At 39.1% G+C, this 27443-nt stretch overlaps 9 protein-coding genes and 1 long non-coding RNA gene across 13 annotated transcripts; 3 read left to right on the plus strand and 7 right to left on the minus strand.

Moving 5' to 3' along the window:
- Window positions 1-3527: 3527 nt before the first annotated feature.
- Window positions 3528-8575, minus strand: LOC116925548 (coiled-coil domain-containing protein 39). Of its 2 annotated transcripts, XM_045174967.1 has the most exons (18): window positions 8436-8575; window positions 7637-7759; window positions 7439-7558; window positions 7062-7208; window positions 6838-6996; window positions 6546-6767; window positions 6291-6482; window positions 6015-6230; window positions 5742-5957; window positions 5489-5656; window positions 5151-5405; window positions 4943-5082; window positions 4767-4842; window positions 4546-4705; window positions 4376-4482; window positions 4112-4315; window positions 3751-3997; window positions 3528-3674 (listed from the first exon to the last, which is right to left on the minus strand). In XM_045174967.1, exons 2-18 carry the CDS (start codon window positions 7709-7711, stop codon window positions 3655-3657), a joined length of 2724 nt encoding a protein of 907 aa, XP_045030902.1. In that variant the 5' UTR covers window positions 7712-7759; window positions 8436-8575; the 3' UTR covers window positions 3528-3654. The 2 variants fall into 2 exon arrangements, with proteins under 2 accessions (XP_045030902.1, XP_032788153.1); XM_032932262.2 differs by lacking the exon at window positions 8436-8575 and having other exon boundaries at window positions 7637-8414.
- Window positions 8576-8628: 53 nt separating this feature from the next.
- On the minus strand, window positions 8629-10172 carry LOC116925606 (eukaryotic translation initiation factor 3 subunit J). 2 transcript variants are annotated; one of them, XM_032932343.2, is made up of 6 exons: window positions 10030-10172; window positions 9795-9889; window positions 9498-9557; window positions 9247-9439; window positions 8972-9142; window positions 8629-8890 (listed from the first exon to the last, which is right to left on the minus strand). In XM_032932343.2, exons 1-6 carry the CDS (start codon window positions 10046-10048, stop codon window positions 8700-8702), a joined length of 729 nt encoding a protein of 242 aa, XP_032788234.1. In that variant the 5' UTR covers window positions 10049-10172; the 3' UTR covers window positions 8629-8699. The 2 variants fall into 2 exon arrangements, with proteins under 2 accessions (XP_032788234.1, XP_032788233.1); XM_032932342.2 differs by lacking the exon at window positions 10030-10172 and adding an exon at window positions 9948-9996.
- Window positions 10173-10279: 107 nt separating this feature from the next.
- Window positions 10280-12987, plus strand: LOC116925587 (secretory carrier-associated membrane protein 2). The gene is made up of 10 exons (XM_032932323.2): window positions 10280-10492; window positions 10630-10737; window positions 10895-10999; window positions 11061-11142; window positions 11212-11340; window positions 11420-11576; window positions 11652-11753; window positions 11813-11859; window positions 11933-12018; window positions 12086-12987. Exons 1-10 carry the CDS (start codon window positions 10436-10438, stop codon window positions 12251-12253), a joined length of 1041 nt encoding a protein of 346 aa, XP_032788214.1. The 5' UTR covers window positions 10280-10435; the 3' UTR covers window positions 12254-12987.
- On the minus strand, window positions 12939-16395 carry LOC116925570. Of its 2 annotated transcripts, none has more exons than XM_032932291.2 (12): window positions 16176-16395; window positions 15392-15557; window positions 15185-15311; window positions 14911-15036; window positions 14705-14839; window positions 14525-14642; window positions 14378-14456; window positions 14193-14265; window positions 14001-14113; window positions 13569-13933; window positions 13458-13507; window positions 12939-13381 (listed from the first exon to the last, which is right to left on the minus strand). In XM_032932291.2, the coding sequence occupies exons 1-12, from the start codon at window positions 16221-16223 to the stop codon at window positions 13345-13347; spliced, it is 1437 nt and encodes a 478-aa protein (XP_032788182.1). In that variant the 5' UTR covers window positions 16224-16395; the 3' UTR covers window positions 12939-13344. The 2 variants fall into 2 exon arrangements, with proteins under 2 accessions (XP_032788182.1, XP_032788183.1); XM_032932292.2 differs by having other exon boundaries at window positions 14717-14839; window positions 16176-16391.
- A 646-nt stretch (window positions 16396-17041) lies between these two features.
- LOC123473712 lies at window positions 17042-17960 on the plus strand. Its single transcript, XR_006647967.1, has 2 exons — window positions 17042-17180; window positions 17284-17960. It is a non-coding gene; the product is annotated as an uncharacterized LOC123473712 (long non-coding RNA).
- A 386-nt stretch (window positions 17961-18346) lies between these two features.
- LOC116925589 (secretory carrier-associated membrane protein 2) lies at window positions 18347-20218 on the plus strand. Its single transcript, XM_032932325.2, has 9 exons — window positions 18347-18517; window positions 18575-18682; window positions 18740-18821; window positions 18883-19017; window positions 19080-19236; window positions 19320-19421; window positions 19501-19547; window positions 19646-19731; window positions 19806-20218. The coding sequence occupies exons 1-9, from the start codon at window positions 18416-18418 to the stop codon at window positions 19956-19958; spliced, it is 972 nt and encodes a 323-aa protein (XP_032788216.2). The 5' UTR covers window positions 18347-18415; the 3' UTR covers window positions 19959-20218.
- A 385-nt stretch (window positions 20219-20603) lies between these two features.
- Window positions 20604-21992, minus strand: LOC116925603 (complement factor D). Its single transcript, XM_032932339.2, has 6 exons — window positions 21835-21992; window positions 21616-21772; window positions 21399-21546; window positions 21214-21321; window positions 20995-21112; window positions 20604-20924 (listed from the first exon to the last, which is right to left on the minus strand). The coding sequence occupies exons 1-6, from the start codon at window positions 21926-21928 to the stop codon at window positions 20725-20727; spliced, it is 825 nt and encodes a 274-aa protein (XP_032788230.2). The 5' UTR covers window positions 21929-21992; the 3' UTR covers window positions 20604-20724.
- Window positions 21993-22165: 173 nt separating this feature from the next.
- LOC116925605 (complement factor D) lies at window positions 22166-23515 on the minus strand. Its single transcript, XM_032932341.2, has 6 exons — window positions 23363-23515; window positions 23122-23281; window positions 22913-23060; window positions 22740-22844; window positions 22556-22673; window positions 22166-22480 (listed from the first exon to the last, which is right to left on the minus strand). Exons 1-6 carry the CDS (start codon window positions 23406-23408, stop codon window positions 22287-22289), a joined length of 771 nt encoding a protein of 256 aa, XP_032788232.2. The 5' UTR covers window positions 23409-23515; the 3' UTR covers window positions 22166-22286.
- A 641-nt stretch (window positions 23516-24156) lies between these two features.
- Window positions 24157-25514, minus strand: LOC116925602 (serine protease ami). Its single transcript, XM_032932338.2, has 6 exons — window positions 25354-25514; window positions 25130-25289; window positions 24919-25066; window positions 24725-24835; window positions 24523-24646; window positions 24157-24440 (listed from the first exon to the last, which is right to left on the minus strand). Exons 1-6 carry the CDS (start codon window positions 25397-25399, stop codon window positions 24235-24237), a joined length of 795 nt encoding a protein of 264 aa, XP_032788229.2. The 5' UTR covers window positions 25400-25514; the 3' UTR covers window positions 24157-24234.
- Window positions 25515-25835: 321 nt separating this feature from the next.
- LOC116934874 (trypsin-4) lies at window positions 25836-27314 on the minus strand. Its single transcript, XM_032942306.2, has 6 exons — window positions 27157-27314; window positions 26908-27067; window positions 26692-26839; window positions 26502-26612; window positions 26291-26414; window positions 25836-26224 (listed from the first exon to the last, which is right to left on the minus strand). The coding sequence occupies exons 1-6, from the start codon at window positions 27200-27202 to the stop codon at window positions 26001-26003; spliced, it is 813 nt and encodes a 270-aa protein (XP_032798197.2). The 5' UTR covers window positions 27203-27314; the 3' UTR covers window positions 25836-26000.
- Window positions 27315-27443: the final 129 nt, after the last annotated feature.

Below are 27443 nucleotides of genomic sequence, written 5' to 3' on the forward strand. Positions count from 1 at the left end.
TTTCCGATTTTTCAACTTGGATGAAGCAGTTGGTGGTATGCCCAATTCCAGAAGGAAGGATTCTTTCTCTTAACATAGAGTTTATAACAGTGCTTTTTCCATTGCTTGTCCTGTTTGTTTTTTCTATCCGTTAACTGTGTTCTACAACTGAGTTTATATTTCCCATGAAAATAAATATTACCTTCCGAAAAATGCCACTTTCATGTGGTCGCGCGAAAGTACTTCTCGGATACCCTTTACTTTCTCGACATGACTATTAACCACTACTAGTTCTTCTTTAGTGATCAAATCACTATCTTTAGGCAGAGCTGCATCATTGAAAAAACATTATGTTTATAGAGCCACAAGATTATTACTTGATCCCTACCTGAAAGAAATTTGCACGAATCACTGACATACTGTTCAACTTCACCATAAATGTCATTAATCCTTTTCTTTGCCCGCACAAATATTTGAAGTGGAGATTGTATTGCTGTTGTGGGAGATATGGAGAGGCTATTGTTAGCAGGAGACCCATTGACTCCTATGACTACTGAAGAAGAGCGTTGAATTTGTCCCGACATCATTGGGCAAAAAAACTGTAAATGTTGTAACAAGAATGAAACCCCCAAACAAACAAAAATATGACTCTTGACACTGCCATATGGCAAGTTTACATAAACGACAGAAATAAAAATGATAATGCTTGGCAATTTCTTCAGAAGAATCTACTCTCTTACACAACACTTACCAAGGAAAAGCTATAATACCAGGGAATGAACATCCTTTTTTTTTTTAGTATTTGAGATAAATGGAATAAATACAGTAGCACTTTATACCTTGAAACTTCATAAGCCTGAGATGCTAATTATTATATAACAAGTTTTTGACATCGATAATGTAGACTCACCTATAATTATAATGATATGCAAAATGATCTCAATACTACTACACTTTCATAAAACAGAAAAATACAATGAATTTGAATTTAAACCACAATTATTAATGTAATTCATTCACAGTACGCGCATCTTCAACCTCTTAGGGATTCAAGATAAAGCGTCTGCTAGGAATGCTTTAATATACGCTCGAAACGTTGTCAGATATCCGTGAGTCATTCACGAAACCATGGTGAGTGGGGACGAAACCATGGTGAGTGGGGACGAAACCATGGTGTAAAAGGGTTGGACTTGGAACCCCTTTTACACCATGATGAAACCGAAATGAACGAATGGTCAGATGTTAAGGATCGGTAGGATGAAGCCCCGCCTCAATCGGGGTGCTGTTTAGATGATCGAAAGAGGCGCTTAGAGGTTTCAGGGTGGGGCTTTCAGGTTGGGGGGCATTTATTTATTCACACAGGAATGGGGCCCTCCGGGTTTTTCACGGGGTGCCTGATCGGAATGTAAACAATCGATTATAAGGTACAAGGTATAATGAACATCCACTAACCCAGGAGTAAGGGAGGTGCAGATGGAAGCTAGGGTTATAATATCTAAAGACATCCCCGATGTTTTGAAGCTTGGACTAACAGTGCAAAACCAGCGAACGAAACGCAAGATAAACGTGCATTGAACGTGTGTTCTCCGTGCAACGTGGGTGCTCCGTGCAACGTGACTGCACGATGAGATTACCTCCAGTCGTAGTATTTAGAGGGACAATAAAGTGACGGAAAGGGCATTAGGGTTGCATTTCTAAGACACAAATCACACACATACACACTATATTAAAATGTAAAAAAAAGGCCGATTCAGCCATACTACACCGTACCATCTTCGTTTCTTCTTCATCCAATGAGGTGTAAATCTCGGGCGGCACCAGCGGCGATCTTGTAGCTCCGCGACGATCTAGTTGCTCCCGCGACGTTCTTGAAGATCCCACGGCGATCTGGATGCTCCCCCGACGTTCTAGGTGCTCCCACGACGATCCTCGATGAGCCTTTTCGGTGGCGGGCTAATCTATTACATAAAATACAAAAACACAATTAGTACAGTTTAATTTATCACTTATACCTCTTCTGGTGATGCTCTTGAAGATCCCACGGCGATCTGGATGCTCCCCCGACGTTCTAGGTGCTCCCACGATGATCCTCGATGAGCCTTTTCGGTGGCAGGCTAATCTATTACATAAAATACAAAAACACAATTAGTACAGTTAAATTTATCACTTATACCTCTTCTGGTGATGCTCTTGAAGATCCCACGGCGATCTGGATGCTCCCCCGACGTTCTAGGTGCTCCCACGATGATCCTCGATGAGCCTTTTCGGTGGCGGACTAATCTATTACATAAAATACAAAAACACAATTAGTACAGTTAAATTTTATCACTATTACCCTTTTTGTTGGTGGCGACGAGCTTCGGCGACGATCTTCGGAGTCCCGCAATCCATGGGGATGTCCAGAGATTGCCCTCCTAATTCATCGTGAAAGAAATAAAACAAAGAAAAAAAAATTGTTTTTGATTACCTAATCGAAGAACAACAGTGTTTTGCTTAACTCTAACACACATTAATTACACGAATGACAAATCGTTTTGAACAAACAGATCCTGAAAAAAAAATCGTTTAAGATTTAATGGTTAGGTATAGTCATAGGGTCGTTGACGTTGGTGTGTTTGCATAATGTGCTGAAAGAGTTCAGGAGGCAATTTGTGGTGCAAATTGCAATGCATTTGTACAAATGGAATGCATTGCGTGGAAGCAGTGTAGTGCAAAGGGAAGGCATTGTGTGGTGGCAGTATAGTGCAAATATGCAGTGTTGTGACCAAAATAGGATGTTTGTGACCAACTTAACAAAGCCTTAATCTTATCCTAGAAAACTAAACCTTAACTTATTCTACGTTTTTCTTATCTACAGTATCTAGGCTTAACTAGACTAGACCAGTGCATAGGCAAACACCAAGTGCTTGTGTGAGGCTTTCATAGTGCGTGATTGGTGCATTCACAAGTGAGGTAACCAGCAGGTGAACGAGATTTAAATCCATGTGCGAAGGCGTGAAACACTATTAAAACACCAAAAGAGAACTATCTACACTAGTGTGTCCCGTGCAGGTGAGCGAACTACTGAGTTGGAGAACGGAATCAGGTTTTTGATTTTCTCAATTGAGTTGCCTAAGGTTATTTCTGTATTCGAGGTCAACGCTAACGGGTAGGTCAATCGAGGTGAAATTTGCATTTCCTTAGCTTACGACGAAACATTTTTTTTCCCTTCTTTCAACAGCTATCGGCCTTCAGATTTATATTACTTCTCCCTAAAGTTTATTTCGAGAAAGCCACGTGGCTTTCCCGTTAAGGTAAAGCGATATGCTTACCCTTTTACTTCCATTCAAATCTATTATTCAAGTCTCACTAGTTTCTCTAACATCATTGATGATTCGATGTAGTACAATTAATATTTTAACCAGTTCAGAAAATTCTACAGAAGAACAAATTTTACGTTTTAATACATAATTTGGATTCGTATTCATAAGTAACAAATGAGAAAAAAGTTGCTGACAAAAGAACATAGACAGATAGGATTCATGGTAAAAGACAATGAGAGTTTTCCGTACCATCATTTGAGTATAATTTCAGTTTTGTTCACGGAAAATATACAACCAGAAATGGTCACCAAAATTGTAAGTATAGAAAGCAAACCAAGCAGGATGCAGATATATTAGGCATAGAAGAGTGGGCTCACGGCTTTCCGCTGATGTCTTGATAGAAGAACATGAAATAAAATGATTGTATATTAGCACAAATAGGTTTAGTCGCATTATGGTGTATGTATACTTGAGCTCATGGATAGTGGTGGGGTAACTGAACTCGAGGAATGCGGAAAATCTGTGATTTCCAAGCGTGTTTTATTTGGTGGTGCAGGTAAAACAAGTTCCTTGATTTCACGTGAATCGTTAGCTACCGTTTCTTCCATAATTTTAACCAGAGCTGTTTTCATGTCAGGATCACATTCTGTCAGAGTAAACATTGCTGTTTGGGCGTTCAAACACTTTTCTTGGATCTGACGTATCTCAAAATCAATCTGGAAATAGAACGAATGCTCAACATTAATTGTGGAAATTGGTACACTCTGCAAGGAATGGTGGCCAAGACAAACGATCCACAACTGTGTTCAACTGTGTTATAATAGACTTACTTCTTCGCAAAGTTTACTTTTCGTTTTTTTGGCCCGTCGCACAGTTTTTTGCAGAACAAGATTGATATCTCTTGCTCGATCAATTTTAGTTTGAAGTTGTTCAATTTCGTTCGACAGATCCTTCTCGGCGTTTAATTTGGCGTCAATTTGAGTTTTTAAGCGATATGCTTCTTCCCTCAGTTGACGTAATTCGTCTTGCAAGCGCTAATACATTGCAAAAAACGTCATTTGCTAGTACACACAGTTTAACTTGTGCAAACTTACTTCGAAGAAATAACATTGTTGATAGGTGTCCTTTTTTAGGTCATCCACCATCTTTTCTAATTGCTTATCTTCCAATTCCATTTGAATTTTGATGGCCTTGTCATCATCTTTTTTGGTATGATTCTTTTACTATGATCAGTTTACGAGGATACCAAACTAATAACACTTACCTGTAAGTACACCAACAATACAACCCTGACGAAATTGTTGGTTTGCGGTTGATACCAGTTGTAAGGTGCTGTTCAGAGCCGAATTGTCACTCTCTAAGCTATGTATCACATTCTGAAGATCCCTTATAGATTCTTTCAAAAATTCTTTTTCTTGAGCCATCTGTTACAATAGTAATCAAATAAACATATATAGTGCTGGCAAAACACGAAGATTCTATAACCTTGATGATGAAATACGCTTCGGATGTTTCTTTAACACCGTTCTCCATCACTAACGTATCGGCCACTACGTCGTATCTAAAATGTAATCACAGTAGATTGGTAACGGCAATTAACAAGTATGATTACATATAAGTTAATGTCTGAATGTCTACCAACTATTTAGTTGTTTGTTTACCGTAGTTTGATGTGATCAATTTCGACGGTTTTTTGGTTTACAGCTGCCAACAGTTGCTGATTGCGTTCTTTCAAGGAACGACTTTCGAGTTGAAGAAGTTCCATTTGGTTTGATAATTCTTCTAGTCGTGTTTGTATGGCCTACACAAAAAGAATACGATTGTTTGGGTTACTCATAATTCTATAATTGACACGTAAAGAAGACTTACATTTTCAATGTGTCTTTTTTGATTTTCTAGCTGTTGGACGACAGCCGAGCGCATTTCAATCATGCTCTCTCTACGTTTAATATCCAGATGAATAAGGCTCTCTCCCATTCGCAATTCTTCAAGATCCCGTCTAAGATCCCGGCTTTCTCTTTCACGACTTTGGCACTCAGATTCCAGCTGCTTGGAAAGCGTTTGCATGACGTTTTTCTTTTGTTGTTGAATATCGCAGCTTCGTTGTAATCCCATTGCATCACTCTAAAGAAATGGCATCTGTATTTAATTGATTCACTTGGCACGAAAACGAAACAACTTCATTAGAAACCCCATATGGACCTTACCTGGGTTTTTGATAGTTCATATTTCAGAGCAACTATAACTGAATTAGCAGCATCTATGTCCAACTTTAAAGCATCGATCTGTTCCCGTTGGGATTTTCGTTCCTCGTATTCTCCGTCGCTGTGTCGTAGTCTTCGTAAATCTAATTCGACGCGAACAATGTCCATACTCTTTTGAAGAGTCAAGCAAAAAAAAAAAGTAAATACTTCAAATTAATCCCCAAAGAAATCGCCAGACAAATTCGTACGTTGCTACCTTATTATAAACCAATTCTCCTTGCTGGACTAATTTCTGTTTAAGGGCAGCAATTTGATTCTCCAGGTTTCGAATGCTATGGATGTTAAACCGCACACTTGTGACACAGCTGTTAAACTTCGACTTGATAAGGCTGATATCAGCTTGAACACTGGCAAATTCGTTTGCAATTTGGTTAAGATGGTTCCGGTGACGCGCAAATCTCTCATCCGCCGCCTTTGATGAATAACATTCAATATCCTGTTTGCAATGAAATTGATTTTTAAACCTTACCTTCGCTAAAAGTGAGAGGGATTCTTTCTGTGCGTTTGCTGAGCCCACAGTCTTCCTGAACTGCTCCAACTCTTTTTCTTGTTGTTTATACTTGTCTTGCTCTTCAGCCAATTTAGCTTGAACTTCGATGCTTTTTCGTTTAAGGCTTTCCGCACTTTTTCTTGATGCCATTATGTCAGTTGTGAGTCTTTTTGCTACTTTTTCGAACGCTACATACTGTACAGATGTGATTCTCAAGTAATTGTAGTATAAGAATTCTTAAAAAACTAAATTAACCTCTGATTGCTGCTCGTTGTGTACTTTTTCAAGCTCATCTATCTTGATCTTCATTTGGTTAGCCACCAGTTCTCTAGTACGAAAAGCACGCTCCAGACCATTGATGTCGTCCTGGAACTGTTTAATACACCTATTGATACTATCGAGTCGATTCTGGTCCGCATTGGCTAATTCTTTCACTGTTTGATAATCCTACGGGGAAAAACGGTGCTTAAGACATCAATCGTCAACTAAGTACAGTAATAAAATTTGTACGTCTCGAGATTTATCAAGTTGCTTCCGACAATTATCCAGTTGGCTTATAGTCGCTTCCCATTGCAAAAGATTTTGATCACGATCTTCGGTCATAGATCGAAATTCTTCTTGCATCTTATTGAGCTGAATGGCAGTATTTTCGCGATCTTCTTTGGCCATCTTAAACTGTCGTTCTATTTCGTCGATATCGTCCCTCGTTCTAGCTAATTTTATCTCCAAATCCTGCATTATAAATGAAAAATCACTGCATTTTAACGAAGCACACGGTAATCAAATATGTTGTGTTTACTACCTTGATTGTCAAGTTATCTTGATGGGAATATTTATCAAGAATAGTATGGTCTTCCAATTGCGATTCAACCATTTTTTCCATAACAGCCACGAATTTATCTTCTTCTTCATAGAATTGGTTGAGCCTCTCTAAAGCAAGATTCTGTTCTGCTAGCTTTTTCTAGATGTTCGTTAATACTTTAAACAAAAGGCGTTTCCAAAATGTAAATATATTAATTATGCAACCTTATGAAATTCGCAATTCGTTTTAGTTTGCTGCAAGGCTTGCTGAAGCTTTTTAGTTTCCTGTTCTAAGTTGCCAATTTCATTGTTTGTCAAATTTAGCGTTTCACGTTCCTTGTGGACTTGACTCCGGATATTGCTTGCGAGAACCTTAAAGAAACATAAGTTGCCAATTAAGCCGTCATCGAAATCCCGATAATATTTCACCATGCATTCTTCAAGAACAATTCGCTATACTGTATCACATGCTTTAAGACAAGACATATCATTAATGATCTTAATTTGTTCAAGAAATTCGTTTTTAATTTTTAAAATCTTACAACACGAAGGTTACGAGCTTATAATCAAAGACAGCCATAAAGCGACGTAGAGGCACTTACGTTCGTTTGTTGCGTGTTTTGTTCTAGTGTCGTGAGATCTTCATCAGCCGTTTTTACGATGTTCTCGTTCTGATCAAGTTCTAACAGCACCTGCGCTAGTCTATTTCGTTTGTCCCGTATCTGTCAGTAAAACGGTGTGCAAGGAAAAAAAATCCATTAAAATGTTACCGAAACCACGGAACAGAAAGAACATTTTACCTTTTGTTGCAGCTGTCTATTTTTAGCGTTTGCTAAAGGCAAAAACTCTGCTCTACTGATTTCCTTGAGATCCATTTTTGTTTAATATTTAGTATACTTTTCTTCAAATTCAACAACGATCTTCTGCAAACAGTAAGACAGTGTAACGCATGAACAATTCGAGCAAACAACTAAGAATGCCCGCCTTTGCAGTGTTGATGTTGCTATAGCAAGGACAAACGCTTCAGTTATTGATCAGGCAAGGGGGTGTTTGACGCTAAGGCAACAACACATCGCGTACAGAAGTAACGTTAATTCCAATCGGGTAACACGGGGCGCAACCCATTTTTGTTGAATTTTATGTTTGCAGAGCAAATTAAGTTCTAACATACGCTGCCCTTGCACAACATACCTTCTTTCATATAAACGGGGAGTGTTTCACTAAGTTGTTCGTAATGCTCTTTCATCAAGTTGCTTAGCAACACTTGGTTTGAAAACACACTCGCGTCTCTGTATTGTTTATGTCACCCTAGATGCTAATTCTAATCCGGCAAATCTATTTTTACGTCCTCTTTGTTTACTTTGTCATTGCGAGACAAAGTAAATCAAAGACCTTTTAATTGAATACGTAGTCCCTACTGAATTTGCCACGGAGAACCGCAAAAAAAAATGTAGCTGCGGTACCGAATCAATTTTAGTTCGATACTATCACACTACGTATGTACAACGAATTGATTCGAATTCCACTACAAATCGTTCGGCGGAGCTTTAGACTCCTTAACTACGCAATGCGATTTTAATGAAAGCAAAAATTTCTTACGCTTAGTTCCGTCGTGCTATGCCCGAAGGCCTTTTCTTTTACTCCTGTTTTTCAAATAATATTTCTGTAAAATATTGAAGTTTTACACAGCGGCATCCAGCGGTTTAATTTTAGCAGGGAAATCAAATCCTATGATTTAGCTAAGCACGACTGAAAAAACAAACAAAATACAATTATAAATGGACGAGGGCAATATGGCAAAATCATATATTTATTTCACCAATAAACCTCTCCCGTCAAAAACAAAAGAAAACCAGTCGGACCCTACATGAAGTCGTCGTAGTCTCCACCACCGAAATCATCATCGAAGTTGTCAACTACTCCTTTGTCCATTTTTAAGGTGACCTTTGCTTTTCCTTTCTTTCCACCTTTCGTTGCAGCCTTTACCATCTTAAGTTTTTCTTCGTGAAGAGATTTTGAAGTTAAGCTGACCTTTTTAAGGACATCCACTTCCACTGCAGAAAATACAATAGTTGAAAAAATAGGGTTGTTCTAGAAAATTCTAATACAATAGAAGTTGTGACAAATTGACTTACATCCAATGCATATATCTTTGATTAAGTCTTCTATGAAATCATTGTAGGGTGCTTTACTTGACAATGATTGTAACTTTTTCAACAAATTGTTTTTGAATTCTACGAACTCTTCTTTTGAAGATGGGTTTGCTTGATCTATGCTTCCTTCTGCAGGCAATGTACCTGTGATACCTTAAAATGCAGAGACAACATTAACAATAGGACTTGCTAACACTAGAGCCTAAATTTAACAAACAAGTCCCATTAATTGCCTCTCAATATTGAAGTAAACTCACCAAAGGTTTCTTTCGCCATTTCAAAATCAGATTCTTCAACTAGTTTTTGTCTCCGAAGCTTTTCTGCTATTCTCTCTTCTGGTGTCATATTTGCTTCTTGTAAAATTCTTCTGGCTTCAGCTTCTTGTTTGGTTTTCTTTTCTTTCTCTGCAATCTTTTCTTCTAATCGTTTACTTGACTTTTTTTTTGTAGCCTGAATGAAGTATAAAAAATGTTACAATGTTTGTGAATAAATGAATAGTATAACTTACCGTGGGTGCTGTTTTGGTTTCAACAGGCTTAGATTCTGTTTCTTCATCTTCCCAGCTTTCCTGTGGTAAAGAAGAAGGAAGGTAAATAAATAATAACAAATGATGATCAGACACAGCTATAATAGGTAGATTAATGTGAAACACAAAACATAGTCCATGGTTGAAAAGTGAAAGTTCAAAAAATAGAGCAGAAAAAGAATGGGGTTAGTAAGCTTGTACTTTCAATGAAAAATGCAATATTTAAAATTTGGAAATATTCCATACTAAAATAATATTGATAAATATTACAACACTCACCTTTACAGGTTCATCTTCGTCCTCGCCTTCCCATTTATCAGAAACTATGGCAGTGGCCACTGGAGCAGAAACTGGAGGTTCGAAATCTTCGGCATCTGTTATTCCGAAAAAAAAACACTATTTAAGTTGTATTCGTTGCAAATAATTTAATACGATAAGCAAAGAAACTGATGTTATTGCAAATATGTATAATTCTAAACATCTTAAGGTGTAAAATATTTAAAAAAATTAATACCCCAGTCAGGCTCAGCCATTTTTGTGGGTTTTTCGAGTAATTTCGCACACACCACTCAGCAAGATTGCCAAAGGTTTCAACTTTCTTAGTAAATAAAAAAAAGTGGGGGGGGGAGTATAAGCAAATTCCATAGTTGTAAAATTTTTAATAATTTTTTAACTAGTATTGACGTTACATGTTCATAATTAAAACTTTTCTTTAAAAAATTCATGTTGAACTCAGCGTTGCTTACCTGTTATTTAGCAACTAATAGAAGTTTTCGGTCTGTATACTTGTTTCTGCAGTTGACGTTTCGTGTGCCGTGTGGCAAAAGTGACTAAACGCAAAGCTATCTCATTATTTTAAGGAAAGAATTTGTCAGATAAACCATTAAACACCATTCGGAATCATTGTCTAAAGAAAAACTATGAGTGGATTTGATCAGAACCCTTTTGCCGAGCCGGCAGTTTTCAATCCATTTGCGGTAGAATATATAATCATTCATTCACTTATAGTAGCTTAGGTTAGAAGCCTGATGAATCACACTTACCAGAACCACCTTACTCCCCACTCTTTTCTGTGAAGTTATAATAGTGATGGTTGTGCTTTTTGTATACAAAGGATCCATCTGTCCAACAAGCTGCAGGGAACAATGCAGCAAGAGCTCAACAAGGTCTAGAAGAATACAACCCTTTTGATGGTAGCAATCAAACCACAAAAATTTCAATGGTAAGAAGAAAGCAATGCTAAAAAGCAATGAAAAAAATGTGTTATGTTTTCATTATTATTATTTTGTCTGTTTTATTTATGTTTTGTTTAATTTTTTTATTCATCATTATTTATAATAATTATTATGCTTAATTTTTTTTTATTTTCAAACTTTAAGGACCGTGGAAGTGGAGCCAATCCACCACCAACAATCCAGGCTGCCCCTGTGATTTCTCCTGTGCAGCCCCAACAGCAAGCAGCAATATCTGCTGCTGATTTCCAAGTATTTAAATCTGTTCTAAGAGTGAAATGAAATTACTGTATTCCTATTATGGCTGTAATAGAGACGTCAAGAAGAGCTAGAGCGAAAAGCACAGGAATTGCAAAGGCGAGAAGAAGAGCTGAAAAATAATGTACCATTCAACTGTATGTGAGAACAAATTCAGTTAGTCAGAGGTAATTTCATGTCTAATGATGTGGTTGATCAAATTCTAGCCCAGCGTAATAATTGGCCACCATTGCCTGACAAGTTTTGTGTCCAACCATGCTTCTATCAGGACATTAATGTGGAAATTCCACTGGAATTTCAAAAGATCGTTCGGATGTTGTACTATATTTGGATGTGTAAGTTGAATTTTAGATAGACATAACGTTTAATGCGCAGCATTCATTTTCTTATTATTATTTTTTTTTCTCTTTTTAGTACACACCTTGATGTATCTTCTAAATATATTGGGCTGCTTAGCTCTATTCATTCAAGTAGGAAGTGGAGCTATGTTTGGCTTGTCTATTCTGTACTGCATTCTATTCACACCAGCTTCCTATCTTTGCTGGTTCCGACCTGTCTACAAGGCGTTCAGGTTTGTTCACATATCTTAGAAAACTAGTTTTTGCTCGATAAACCATTAAATGTGGATTTCTTGGTTGCTTTTCAGATCTGACAGCTCATTCAACTTTATGGTTTTTTTCGTCATTTTTTTCGCCCAAACGATAGCTACCGTTATCCAGGCTATTGGCATACCTAATTTGGGGACATGGTAACCATCAATAATATTAGCGTTATGAATGCGTAATTGTTATGGTTCTTTTTGCACAGTGGATTCATAACTGGATTGTCTACGATCGGTGGACGAACAAGTGGCGGTGAGTTGCCTATCTCATTTACTCTTGGGAACTACGAGATCATATAATGTTGTTTGATCACCGCCAATTTTAGGAGATCTGGCTGTTGGAATTCTAGTTTTGTTGATCGGCTTGGGCTTTGGTGTTGTCGCTTTGGGAGATTTTCTTCTACTCGTCAGGGTAAGAGTCTCCTAAATCTTCAAATTCATTTTCTCTTTTATAGACTTGATTTGCGTTTTCCCTAAAGGTTAGCCGTTTGTACCGCAGCACTGGAGCCTCTTTCTCTAAAGCTCAGGCGGAATTTACTTCCGGCGTCATGCGCAACGAACACGTCCGCGGAGCCGCTGCCGACGTAGTCGGTTCTGCCGTTCGAGCTCAGATGAGTAATACCTCTGCTACAGGTCCGCGGTTCTAAGAGTTTCTCGCATTCTTCTTCGAGCGCTAATTCCACCCTTTAATCATCGGGCATTTCTCTCATCATTTTCTAGTTTAAACATTTACATGTTAATGCGAGGGAGCGAAGAATCTTCGGAACACAAAAGTGTGAATCTCTTTATTCATAAGCTAATCGTTCACTTGATTTATACAACTATCAACCACTTCGATGCAAACCTTTTGCTGTTTTTTTATTTTCCAATTTCTGTAACATTGTTGTTTTTCTGTTTACTCTTGTTCGTCATTTCAGTCAGGTTAATTACGTGAGAAAAAAGAAATCACTATATCGAAACCGTATTTTAATAAGGCATCTTGAGGCAAACTCTAAAAGGTTTGAAACTTTGTTGGTTTCTTTACATTTCAAAGGAAAAGACTAGAACCGAATTGTTTGTGTAACAGTTGCTTAAGATCTGAAATTCTATCCATCCTGAAGAGAACAAGCAGACCTAAGTATTGCTAATTTTGTGGGATAATCGTAAGAAAAAGAAGTTCTGTTATTGAATATAACTGCATAACATCTAAAAAAATTAGTCTGCCCGTTAAAAATTCACCCTTTTACCTTCTTTCATGTGATGTGTTGTACTCGCCTCTTCCGGCGACAATTGCATTTGCTCTTTTAGAGTTAATAGTCGCCCTGATACTTACTAGCATTACTACTCGCCCACTTGTGGATTATGTGTGCTGTATTGAGGAAATACATGACAGTCTCCCATGCTTCAGATACATGATTAATCAGCTCGTCTACAAAAGTTTTTGCATGCACAACAGTGGAAACCCCCTTCCGTTCGTAGTGGTAAGGACATAGACATCATTCTTAAACCCTTGTCGCCCATTCACCTACCTAGTTCATCCCAACTGGTATTTTTAATACATGGGGAAAAAATAACAAAACCCACAACTTCACAAAAAATGAGAAAAAAAATGCGTATAACGATGTGAAAACACATCTTTTCATAGTTACGAAACCCTGTGGTCGGACGCAGACAGGCGAAGAAAGTTAACGCATGAGCGGACCGTTCCACGAATAAATATTAAAGTGACATTTGTTTCCCCACACGTAGAGTTATCAGCTTATTTACGGCCATATTTTGTGAAGAAATCTTGTTTCCTGAAATAATAAAAATATCATGGGATTAGACATCAATTATGTTTACAAAGATAAGACAGCAAAGGAAAAGTTTTACCAGCATTTGCAACTTCCAGGAACGAGCAGCCAATCATAGTACAAACGAACCTAAAACATAATATTTTTATAAAGAAAAATATTGCAGACACGGTCGAATGAACACACAAACCTGATAGCAACCGATCTCGTCGACACCGTCACAATAGGTCTGCTTTGTGGTGGATGACGTGTCCGTTGCTGATTGCCTCTTAGACCTGGACGATTGTTCTACTTCCTCTTCATTTGGTACTTCCTCTTCATTTGGTACTTCCTCTTCATTTGGTACTTCCTCTTCATTTGGTACTTCTTCTTCATTTGGTACTTCTTCTTCGTTTGGTACTTCTTCGTGTTCCGTACTTTCTTCTACTATTTCAGGCTGTACGATCGGAAGACTGCGTGGGATATAAGGCGGGAGATTTGGTAACACACGTGGAGGAATAAGACTTTTCAGGCTACCAATCACCGATTTGCCCATGGATCTGTGACTTGCAGCACCTAAACGATAATCAATTCTTTCTGTTGTAGCTTTCACATCTTTGCTAACAAAAATAAAAACTCTTACCTGGTTTGGTAGAGGGGAAACGAGCATGAGGGTAAAAGAGTTCTGCAACTAACAGACTAACCCAACGCGGAGATGCTAAGCATGAGCCGTCCATAAAATGGCATTTCTTTTTCCTTTCGGTATGCAAATCAACCAGATATTAAGAAAATCGTCAGAACTTCCCAATAAACTGCATAATAATGAGCAACTTACAAGCATTTTGTTACTTCAACTGTCTGCGTGAAATAGCCTTCATACGGAATCTGAACGACGTACCGCCAAACACCTGCATTAAACATACTCATAACGCTTATACAACTAATGTAAACTTGTTCTCATTCAAAGCACTTCGTGCATTGCTGAAAACGAAACCTTTTGACATATCTCAAATGTAATACCTTGATAGTTTTTGGCGTAAACAGGAGTGACATATTCTGCTGCTGAAGGACAAGGAGTTAACGGGTCTTCTCCGATTTGCTGTAAAAAAAAAATGTTGTATCAAAAACTGTGTCTGTATAACCTTGACAAGCTACATTGCTGCATACATTGTTGTTTTTGTTATTATAATTATTGGATGGCAATAGATCAGGGTTCTCAATCCTCTCCTGTGGGTTAATGGCCGACATAAAACGGCCATTGATGAGATTCAAAATCGTACAAATTCTATTTTAAAAAAAAAGAAAAAGTATTTTGATGGTCATTTGGTTATGGTTTCGTGAACCCACAAATTGACTGACATGCCATAATTTTTGTCGCACAGGCCTCTTCCCTGTCGCCTCGGGTGTTTTTTCTCTTCGCTTTCTTCCGGTGTGACTGACCCCTCATCAGTGGATCGCTTGTTTCTTTTCGACTTCCACATTCTGTAAGCGACATTGAAAGTTAGAACAACTTTAAAAGAGTACAAGAAATTAGAACCAAAATTCCGATATACTGTTGATCGTTTTTGTCGACGACGTCGAAATCTTCATATTTCGCTAACTTTGGTAAGTTCTTATCAGCCTTCAGAATAGGAAGGGTAGAACTGAAAAAGTCCAATGTCTTGTTGCGGATGAGCTCGCTGATGCATCACAAGGCGGAAGTCATTAGACGGCAATAGAAATAAGAAAGTCAGGATGAATAACGAATTCAAATGTGCAAAAAAAAAAATGTACGTATCAACAAGAATAACGGCGATTCAGTCCACTGAATGCAACCTGATAACTTACAAAGGATAGGAATGTCCGTTGACGTTTCGACCTAAAGGACTCTTTGGGATGTAACCTTTGTTGAGATCGCCACACAAGTTGTCCAGCGATTGAACACCTCCATCTCCAGCCGCCGGTGAATCTATACCTGGATCCAACGTTACAAAACAGATTTCAGTTATTTTTATAAATTTCATAACCGTTAAGATGAAAACCAAAAATAAGTACCTGGGCAATCAACATCGGCCTGGGCATAGGGGGGTCTTCTCACTTTAGGTGGAGTTCTCGTCGGAGATTCCTCAAACGGGAAGTAACCGTCGGGGTATTGTGAAGGTTCACCTTGCCGTTGCTCTCCTCGGCATGCTTGGCCTAGAAGTACCAACACTATAACAATCTAAAGTAAAAAATAAAGAGGAAAAAAAAAACAACCTGGATTAAACAAACAACGATCAATTCTAAAAATGGTATGGAAAAATTCCGTTATTCCACTTGGCTCTGGAGAGACGTCTCGTTCCTGGCTGGTTCCAACAGGTGGCCCGGTGTGCTGTTGTCTTTGGCTCTTGGCCACGGTTACATCTACTGACATTTCGTTGTAAATAGCGCTCTAGGGGACTGTATTACCATACGGTACATTACGGGGTAAAGGAGGATGGAAAAGGAACATAGCGGTAGTGTGGTGTAAAACTCCTCCATCGTAAAAGGGGAAAACTAAGTCGGATACCAAACGAGAAGAAATCTTTGAAATAAAAGTGAATACACACATTTTTGCTATGATCGAGTTAAAGCAGCGGTCATCCTGAACCCTAAGGCTACAAGGATACGAGGTTGATAGCTCATCATAGTATATAAATGGTAATATGCATTCACGCCTTCTTATACCGTTACTCCGGTAAACAACCGCACAAAAGACTTGTCCCAAAAAAAACTGCCTCTCGGGAATGTATGCAAATTCTTTTCGGCTAATCTTCAAACGCCCAATTGGCACGTAACACAGAATTTTTGCAAGACTTACCTGACAAGTACTAGAAAGCTGCGAAGATGACTGGATCCGCTGACACATTGTTGACGTTCAGATGGTGAATTTATCAAAATTCCATGGAAACAAACAAAAACTGTAATGACTAATGAACGGGAAACTATTGGTAGACAATCGTCACTTTGTTTAAAGAAGTGCAGCGAGTATGAAGAAAAACGCGAGCGATTGCTTCAGCAGTCAAACTCGTTGTGAACGGAATACTGCTACCACTGCTTCCTGACCAAGAGAAGCAAGACCCGACGCTAGCTGAATACCCGCCCTCTTTACCTTCGCCGTATAGCGGAGCGCTATAAAATCACTAATTCCGTTTGTTCTGCATGCGGTCACCCAAGTTTGTTTTTTGTTTGTTTTTTCAGCTCTGCCTTAATCAAAAGCTGTTTAATTTCACAAAGCTGAACAAACTGTCGAGCCGATCGCTGAGAACAAAATAATTTGTCGAAACGGGTTTCTCAATTCGAACACTAGTTCACCCTTCGCCCAACTTTTCAATAAATGTACCGCTGAACGACGGAGTTATGTTTATCGGTAAAAAAATGCACTCCTGCTTTAATTTTGTCTTTGTATACTAGGCATCTGGGTTTCCAGCACAGTGAGGCGCAAATCAGATATTTCATTTAAACAAGAAATAGGAAAAAGAACAGCTTGACACTAGTGCGGATGAAAGACATTTCAATAGTTTACAATTTCTGTGTACTTTTTGAAAATGCCGAATCTTTGTTGAAATCTCAACACTGAATGGCGGTCGTGTGGCTGAGATGGAGTGCGACGCACTTCATTGTCTCACCAGACACTTTGTACCGTTAGTAACCATTACAGCGTGCTGTAGACCATCAAATCAAGATCTTTCGGCAATCTTACTTCCGCTATTGTGTCAGTTAAATTACTTCAATACAGAAGGTCTGACGTGACGTGTCATTCACTCCTGACCCAAAGTGACTTCATTAACTTTGCTTATGGTACAAGTTAGCAAACCACTAACAGGTATTTCAGCATGCCATAAAGTAGGAAAGCCAATTTGTAAAAAGGGAATTCCGAGACATGTAATTTAAAAACAAGTTGAGTCAAAATAGCTTATACTTATCAGGTATGTGTAAAAGATCACTGAGGAGGAAGATGTTGATTTTTTATAACTTCAGAAGTCCCGTCAACTGAAATTGTTTCCAAGACCCATCTTCGATTTATCCTAATTAAAGCAAGCACACTAGTAAGTAACCAATAACTGAGTCCCCAACGACATAAGAAATAATACCTGCATTCAGAACCACATTTGGCTGATCTGCATTTTGGGCAAGGAAAGAAACACCCAGGACAGTTCTCATTTAAACAGTCACATCTACACACAGAAACAACAATATTCAACTCAAGCAACTTATCGCAAAGAAGTTTAAAATTTGTTACATACTGGTCAGCTCCATCAAACAGCAGCAACCCCTTTTCATTGTAGAGACAACGAGCCTTTCTGCCCCCCCAAAAAAGAGTTGAATTCCACATGAGTTTATCCAAGTAGTTTATAAAAATACTAACTTGTCTTTCTTGTTGCCGTGCTTGCGACCACTATTGGCGGTACTTTCGCCACCGCTTCCTGGTTGCGTTCGCATCTTCTTTCTCTTTTCTCTATTCGAATTGACGGGATCAAATTTATCCATAAATTTATCAGTTTCCGACATGGCCATTGAGATTGCCATTTCCCCAAATAATTAGAACGAATCGGCTGGAAGAAAACGACAAAAATTAAACGTGCTTTCATGCAACAACTACAACTGAATTAATTAATGTGACTCATGTGAGATAAAGCAACTGTCGTCTGCTTTTTCCCTTCCCTCTAAAAAGATACCTACGACCAAAACCTCTACTAACCCACAGAAAATAAAAAAAAAACATTTTCGGCTTTCAATTTCAGTTGCAATTTGCAAATTATTGATTATTACCCCCGGTTTAATATATATTTCAATATTGCGTGTATGGTCTAGCAGTCGGAAAACTAAAACTTTTTGCAGACTTCAAAATGGCTCAACTGGGATCATTAACCCAACGATTTTAGCAATTTTTGTTTAAGTGTTATTAACTTTCCGCCCTTTATCTGTTCAAAGCAAGGATGTTACGTCCTCACTGCTTATCATCAACATTAACCTACGAACTGATAACAAGCGTCAGTGCTTGCGAGATGCGTAAAAGTTTCGTAGCAGGTGGTAGAAGTGACTGTTCATACTTACGCCATGCAAGATCCGTCTAGAGGATATTCGTTTGGGATGGATCCTTTAGCAGATTACAACCCTTTTGCAAATCCTTTTTCTAACAATCAAACAACTGCATCTTTGGTAAGCGTTTTTTTCACTTTAAACTTTGTGTTTTTGACTGAATTTTTTGTTTTCAAGGACCAAAAACCCCAGGGGTCTTCTGTTCCTTCCACTTCTGCCGTTTCTGCTAAACAAGAGAAACAGCAACCCCAAAAGCAGACATCTGAATCGATAGCTGATTTCGAGGTATTTTGAACACAAATTTGTGCTCGAAGAATTTGTCTTAAATTATTTCGGTTGTAGAAGCGGCAAGAAGAGCTCGAGCGTAAAGCTCAAGAACTGCAAAGGCGAGAAGAAGAATTTCAAAATAGCGTACTATTCAACGGTATTTGATTTCTTTAATTTCACATTAGATTCTTCAATCGAATTTCAATTAACGTTTGTAGCTGCCAAGAAAGACAAAAACTGGCCACCATTGCCCAGCAAGTTCTGCGTCGAACCATGTTTTTATCAAGACATCAACGTTGAAATCAAAGTGGAATTTCAGCCAATCGTCAGCATGATATACTACATCTGGATAGGTACAAAGTCATTCGATTCATCAAGAAATATTTATTCAACATTTTTGTTTTCTCGTTTTCAGCTCATACTTGTTTATATGTACTGAACGTAGGAGGCTGCCTAGGCTTGTTTATTCAAATGGGCGAAGGAACAATGTTTGGCTTGTCCATTCTTTATTGCTTCCTTTTCACGCCCGCATCGTATCTTTTTTGGTTCCGTCCTGCTTACAAGGCATTCCGGTAAATTAAGTCTCCATCCCCCCCCATTTTTTTTTCTTTGTCCACTTTCAATTGTTTCGAACGTTAATTGTGTCCAATTTCAGATCAGACAATTCGTTTAACTTCATGGTGTTTTTCGTCTTTTTCTTCGCCCAATTGGTTGCTACAGTTATTCAAGCTGTGGGCCTTCCCAATTTGGGTACCTGGTAAACAACAATAATTTTAGCATTGAAATTACAGAGTAGACTGAACTAACCCTATTGCCATTCCTTATTATAACAACAGCGGCTTCATTGTTGCTTTGGCTGCAATTGGTAATCAAGAAAGTCCCGGTGAGTTTTATCTGCTCGGCACCGCTATAACTGCGTGTCCCTTTATATTTCCTTTCTTTTTAATTCATTTTTTTAATGTGGCTAATTTCAATTACTAGGGGATCTCGCTATTGGAATTATAGCGTTGGTAATCGCATGCGGTTTTGGATTGGTCGCTTTGGGCGATTTCTTTCTTCTTGTCCGAGTAAGAATTAAAAAATTGGTTTAAAAAATTATACGGACGAATAATATGTTGATGACTTTTGTGTAAATTTCAAGGTTAGCCGCTTGTACCGCAGCACCGGAGCTTCCTTCTCTAAAGCTAGAAGTGAATTCACGTCCGGAGTGATGCGTAATCAGCACGTCCGCCAAGCTACCAGTGATGCAATCAGCTCTGCTGTTCGAGTTCAGATGGACAGTATTGTGAACTAGATAACGAGATAAGCGAAAGAGTCTTTATCTAAGATTTTTTTCCTGGCCAGTCCAACATGACCCGCTACTACAATTCGATTGTATTCAAATGTTATACATGCCCTGGCCCTAATTATATATGCATTAACGACATTTTCAGATTTTCAATGAATACGGAAATTAAAATATTACTTATGCCTGAATGGAGACGTTGGGTACGATGCGCATGAATAATATTTCGGGAAATTGGTGCATTCTGCAATATACGTGGTCTATTTTAACAGTTATACTTTCTTGCAATTTATATAGCTGAGCTGTGACTCATTACTCCGTTCACGGAACATTGTTTATTATTATTGCTATACACTGACCGTAAATCCTAGGACCGACGCTGAAGCTAACGGTGAGTAATGCATTTTTCTCTTTCTCATTTTTATATGTCGTACATAACAAAGTCTCTTTTCTTACATTCTGAGTTAATAACTACCCGTTAGAATTCGAACGAGCGTTGAGTACGTTGTAATGAACGAGTCAATTTCAAAGTTTGTCCTCTTTTTCTTTTTTTTTCTATTTCTCATTAAAGAATTGTTCTTTTCTTTGCTAGAACCTAACCGAAAATCATTCTTCCCGGAGATAGAATTCGAAGAAATGTTCAAATCTTTCATGTGCAGTTTGTATCAGTTTATATCTTATTTAGTTTTACGGTAATGCTTTACATTAGGACGCGTATTTTCAGATGCTGCTGCATAACATACGTACATCTCATTAATACCTATAGAATTATCAGTTACAGGACAGGTTGGAGGCCACCAATCTTGTTGATCCACGCATAATAGGCCGACAGGCGAGTATAGATTGTCGGTGCGAAGCCAGCCCCGCAACCCTGGTTCTTCGACATGATACCGACTGCGTACGAAGTTGTGCCGATCGTTTGAATTAAAGGCGAACCTTCGTCGTATTGGCAAGGAGATCCGACATCTGCTGGAGCTGCCGGTACACCGAAATAGATTTAGCTACTCAATTTGTAGTGATAAAATTCAAACGTTAAACGACTTACAGCCGCCAGCGCACAGCATGTAATTTGGAGTAAACTCTTCAGCTGTGTAAGTTCCAGTACAACTGGCAGGCAATGTCACTGTTATCTCCCTCAGTTTGGTGGATGGCGTGCCGCCCACCTAATAGCCACAAGAAGAGCGAATCCATGACTTTGTTAGTCTTTAATCAGTAGGTTAATTATACAACTGGGTTCTATATGCAAATCAAAGTGTAGGTCTACCGTTGTGGCTCCCCATCCAGCCAAATTGACTACAGTTCCGCCGACTTCCTCCGCTTCTTCATAGCGTATGAAATTAACTCTAGGTCCGAACGGAATCGTCGAAGCCGTCTGTTCAGCATCATTTGCAAAGAAAAAGGAAAATACATAATAAAGTTCCGCGTGAACTAGAAAGAAGCGAATTGTACCTGCAACATGGCGATATCGTGCAGTTTCGTGTCAGGCTCGTATCCTTCGTAAACGCTTATTTTGAAAACTGAAAGCACTTGCTCGTCTATGTCTTGTTGAATGAGCGACACTTGAGCCACGACAACTTTCACCTGACTCGGTGGAACACTGCGAAAGATGAGATAATTGAATCGAAACACGAGATAATTGCAAGCTGTAAACCAAAATCTGCTTTACCCATTGACGCAAGAGGCAGCTGTAACAATCCAACTGCTGCTGTAAATGAATCCTCCACATATGTGCTGGCCATCGATCGTGATTGAAACTAAATGGGGTACAGCGGCTGAGAGTGCGATACCACCAGAAACGCGTTCCTGTTCTTTTATTGGTGTACCTAAATCTCAAAAATATTTAGCTGACTCTTTCGCGATCGAGAAGAAATTCATATAGCTTTACCTGCGGTCAACACGCTGACAGTAATCAACAATGATATGACTTTCATCGTGAGCTGTTGTCTTGAGTTAACGAGCGTCTGAATATGTGTGCTCATTACTTTTCACCGGGTAAATAGAAAAGATATGACACACTAACGAATGGCGTAGCCTTGATGTATGGTTTTTACGTAATCCTACTTGTCATGGCTTTGACCTAATCTGATAAAAAGGAGACGTCAGTGAGGTGGCAACAACAGTTTAGTGGCCGCGTTTCAGTCAGCATTACATGGCACAGTTTTTTACTGATACTATAATATACCCGATGATTGGTACAAATAGAAAGAACGATAATGTTCATGACTAAATTTCAAGTGTAATTTGCTTTTATTTTTGAAAGAGTTCAACTCGTCTGAACACAAGTCAATCGTGAATCGCTTGATGGCCGTTCATGGTTTCATTTCTTTTTACTGGGGATTAAAGATTTGCTGGCTGTTGGCCAGCAGTTTGCATGATCCAAGAATAATAGGTTGCTAGGCGGGTGTAAATCGTTGGTGGATAGGGAGACACGCAGCCATTATTCTTCGACATGATTCCGATGACAATGTTTCCGGAAGGTGTTGCTTGAACCAGCGGCGATCCTTGATCGTAATTACAGGGAGAAGTCGTTCCTTTATGATAAATTCGTGATTTTTTAAATGTAATATCCCTCATAAAATGCTGAACTTCTATAATTTCTTACTCACCATCTCCAGCACAAATCATGTGATTGGCGGAATATTCATTGATCCCATAAATATTGCAATTAGCCGCGAGGTTAAAAATTGTTGTTTTCTGAAGCCTTTGAGTCTGATCGCCCGTTTCCTAATTCACCAATGAAATAAAACATTATGCCATATGCATACCAATCAACATTGTTCTTTCCTGTACCGAAATCAATCCCCATCCAGCTATAGTTGCCGTTTGAATCGATTCGTCTGGCTCTTCGTAGCGGATTGCTTTTGCAGCATCACCAAAAACGATGGGCCTGTTCAACTGTAGAACAGAACTGTTAGCAACAAGAAGGACACGCTGATCAGAACAGAGGCGGTGGTCATTTATACCTTAACGAACGCCAAGTCGTGCAGTTTAAACATGGTGTCATAAGACGGATGAACGTGTACAGAAAAGACTTCGATATTTTGTTCACCCGGTTCGGGTATGCCTAAAACCAACCCACTAACCTTCACCTTCAAAGAAGTGATGGCTTTCCTGGAACACAACAAACAGGAGCAATGACAATGGCATTATGGACATCGAGGAGAAGGTTTACTCAAAGACACAAGACGCAGCGGTGACGATGAATCGATCGTTGTAGATGAACCCACCGCAAATGTGTCGATCATTCTCAGAAATCGAAACAAGCCAAGGGAATTCTCCGCGAGCAGCTTCTGCGCCGTTAACGATCCTGCCCACATCCTCAGCTGGCACACCTGACGAATGGCATAGCATCTTTTAATCAGCAAGCCTTTTGAGAATAAGAGATGTTTGTATAAAGGCACTTGATGGCTTACCTTGAAATGAGGCAATGAATATGATCACTAAGAACACACGTTTCATCTTAAAGCTAAACAGTAGTTGAGTTGTCTTTATACGCTGATGCCGGTTAACGAAATGCCAGGAAATTATCCTTATAAAGGGGGACAGGGTTATTCATAGGATCCACAAAGGGTTTCACAATGCCGCAGTCTGACATCCTAAGTCCCTTAAATTTCGATATCGTGAATGTGATATATAATGGCATTTCATTTGTGTAAACAGCGTTAATGTAAATAGATTGTTCCTGTACAAGTAACAGGTGTTTTATGATTTGCCAAAAAGACATGGGACCCCGAAATCGGACAGGTTGCGTATCGTGTTAACGTGAATTCACGTTTAGTTCCATAGTGAGAGGAATTGTTTTGTGTTGTGTAAAAGGATTTAGCAGTTGATTATGCCCTTATCACTTTAATGCAGTTGGGGAGAGTAAACATGTCAGTTGCTGGGTAAGAAACCAAACAGAATAAGGAAAAGTTTTACGGTGTTCCATAAAAGTTCTGTAAACAAGATAACGTGAAAAGTTAATCGTCGTATACACCTATATTTTTTTTTTAGGCCCAAATGCCAGTACAAAGCAAACGTGTCATTGTATAACTAATAGTTTCTTATCTTGCTAATCTAGGGGATACTACAGTTTGTTTTGCTATCAAAGATATATCAACTGTTTTATGTGTCTAACATCCATCGTTTGAAAACACCAACTCTATAACAGCTAGAAAACTATGCCACTTTGAGTCTTGGCTGTTTGAAAATAAGACAAACACATTGATTATAAGGAAGCCTTTGTATTGTTCACGTTAGTGATGCGCATTCATCTGACATGTTCACTGGGGTTAATTAAACATGTTTAAAGAAAAGCAGGCTGTTGTCCCGCATTCTGTAGAAGCCACGAATAATAGGTGGCCAAACGTGTGTAAATGCTTGGAATACTCGGATTTCCACAGCCGAGGTTCTTCGACATGATGCCAACAACAATTGTTTCTTGAACTCCACCATAATTAGCTACTTGGGTCAACGGTGATCCCTCGTCATATTCGCAAGGTGCAATCGTTCCTATATAAATTGAACGACAATGAAAATCGTTTAGTTTCAAACCAATCAACTATTCTCCTTTGTTCTTTGCAGTAAATGCTACCTGTTGTGGAGCCAGCGCAAATCATGAAATTCTGGACGTATTCGTCAATACCGTAATCACGACAATCAGCTGCCAGATCATCAATGGGAGCGTAACGCAGCCTCGTAGCTGAAGTTCCTCCTTGCTTTATTTGAATCTCAGAGAATTAATTCAATCGAGAAAAATAACAATCCTTAGACTAATACAGTAATTCGCCTCTTACATTAACGGCTCCCCATCCAACGATCATTCCATCCCATGGTTGGGCAAGTTCATCGATTTCATCGTAGCGGATGGCGGCGGCTGTCGTGCTGAACACAATCGGTCGTGAAAGCTAACGACCGATTCGACAATATATAGTACTTTATTTAATAATTCCCTTCATCTATACTTAATCAAATGGAAATTGATAATTACTTCGATGAGCGCAATGTCGTGCAGTTTAGTTTCACGATTATACAAGTCGAAGGTTACGTTGGATAACACGCTGATGATTTGCTCCTCCGGTTCAGGTGTGATGAGAGACAACGCACCGATTTTAACCAACACATCATCCATGACTACACTGTAAGACATCGACATTAACTAATTGTACTATACACACACAAATTAAACAGTAAATGAATACTCAATAATGCAAGATGCGGCAGTCACGACCCATCGGTCGTTGTAAATGAATCCACCGCAAATGTGCAGGTCGTTGCGAGATATCGAAACGACGTAAGGAAATTGACCTGATACTGCCTGACTACCACCTGCAATTCGTCCTGCTCCTCCATTAGGTGCCCCTATGAATAATAACGTGAATGTGAATTATTAATGGCTATAACAATCAAGTGAGCATGTAATTACCTGATACTGAGGCGACGACAGCAATGAAGAACAGTGCGTGCAACATGATTCTGTCTTTTTGAAAGGATGACGTTCAAATGCTGAGATGGATTCGGGGCCTCTCAAAATATAGGAAGACGTGATGAGTGTTCTGTTACGAAAGGTCTTTTAATCAGCCAATATCATTCAAACTTTGGAATGTCAAATCAGTTAATAGATGTCGAAACATTTTGTGTTATTCCCCTTTTCGATTAATCCGTTGGGTTCAAGTCATGTTATTTTCTATTTTCAAATCATTTGAAATGGACTTCACCTATATGGTTGTCCTTGATATGCGGGTATAGGGGAATTACCTTTCTTTTGGGGTTTATCAGAAAGGGAAACCCCTAAACCCCGACGAGATAGTTTCTTAAGCCAGCCACGAATTCAATCCTGTACGACCAAATGGCTGGTCTTTTGACCAAAATCGTGCATGCACACGAAGCTGCTATAACAATCATTCGTTTTCTCGTTCAGTCCCATGAAGGGCTATAGATAGTATTGCTGTATTTTAAATGACAGATGGTGTAAACTCATACTTTTTGCGTACGGAAGACAAATTGCCAATTCAATAGTCAACAAATTTTAAGGCTGAAACTACGGTGGAGAGAAGAAGTACGTATTTCTATTTAGAATTGGCGAAGGGAGCGAGTTGGAGCTGGTTGCTGGCCTGCCGTCTGCAGCAGCCACGAATAGTAAGTAGCCAAACGCGTGTAAATGGATGGAATACTCAGGTCAGCACAGCCTTGATTCTTCGACATGATGCCGACAACGATTTCTTCCGGGACTCCTCCGTAATTAGCGATTTGCGTTAGAGGTGTACCCTCGTCATATTGGCATGGAGAAACAGTTCCTGACATGTCCAACAAATGATCAAACTTCCTACTTAACAGGTCAACTTACAGAAATATAGTTTTACCTGAATCAGAGCCGGCACAAATCATGAAATTCTGAATGTACTCGTCAATGCCGTAAGCACGACAATCAGCAGCCAGATTATCAATTGGAGCCCAGCGCAATCGTGTGGCTGGAGCTCCCCCTTCCTGTCCGTAAAACGATTTACATATTAATTCGTCGAGTTAGTTGAAGGTGGTTTCCATAATATTTGCGAAAATAGAATGCCGTCTTACAAAAGTTGCGCCCCATCCAACGATTTTCGCTTCCCATGGCTGGGCCAGTTCGTCGATTTCATCGTAACGGATCGGTTGAGCAGTTGAACCGAATACAATCGGCCGGGAAAGCTGAACGAGTCAAACGTCCGTTAAATTTATTCATTTAGAAACATTTGGTCTGCTTATCTAGGACAATGGACTGGTATACCTCGATAAGAGCGATATCGTGTTTCTGAGTCGTCGCTTCATACTGATCGAACTTAACGATGTTCAAAATGGTAATGATTTGCTCTTCCGGGTCAGGTGTGATAAGCGATAGCGAACCAACAGTTACTTTCAGTTCTTCTATTGGTTTTCTGTAAAACAATTTGTTTAAAAAGGCAGTTCTACAAAGTGGCCCGTTCCACTTAAATGATGTAGTTACCCATCGACGCATTTGGCTGTCGTGACGACCCATCGATCATTGTAAATAAATCCACCGCAAATGTGCTGATCTTGCCGAGAAATGGAAACGACGAACGGGAAATCACCAGCAACTGCTTGAGTACCTCCAATCAGTCGTCCTGTTCCGCCACTTGGGGCTCCTGTTTTATGTTCGCCGATCCAGTCATACAGTGGGCGATGACTATGCAAATTTGGGCGTAGAAATATTCAAAAAACTATAATTGCTTACCTGAGGCGAATGCGACGATGACGCTGAAAAACAGTACGTAAAACATGACTATTCTTTTTCTAGAACGATTCGGTTCAGATGTTGGCGTTGATTTGATGCCTCTCGACACGTACAGAAAGCTCGATTGCACAGTTTGAGATAAGGCTGTCGTCTAATCAGCTATAAATATCAGTCAAACTTTGGAATCTCAGACAAGTTAAACTTTCGTAACATTTCGATGTTTCCCTCTCCAAATAATTTCAGTTTTTTACAATCGTTTTCAACAATTAGTAATAAATCATGGAGCT

This window comes from Daphnia magna, linkage group LG6 (assembly GCF_020631705.1).
Source record: "Daphnia magna isolate NIES linkage group LG6, ASM2063170v1.1, whole genome shotgun sequence".
Classification (NCBI taxonomy): Eukaryota; Metazoa; Arthropoda; class Branchiopoda; order Diplostraca; family Daphniidae; genus Daphnia; species Daphnia magna.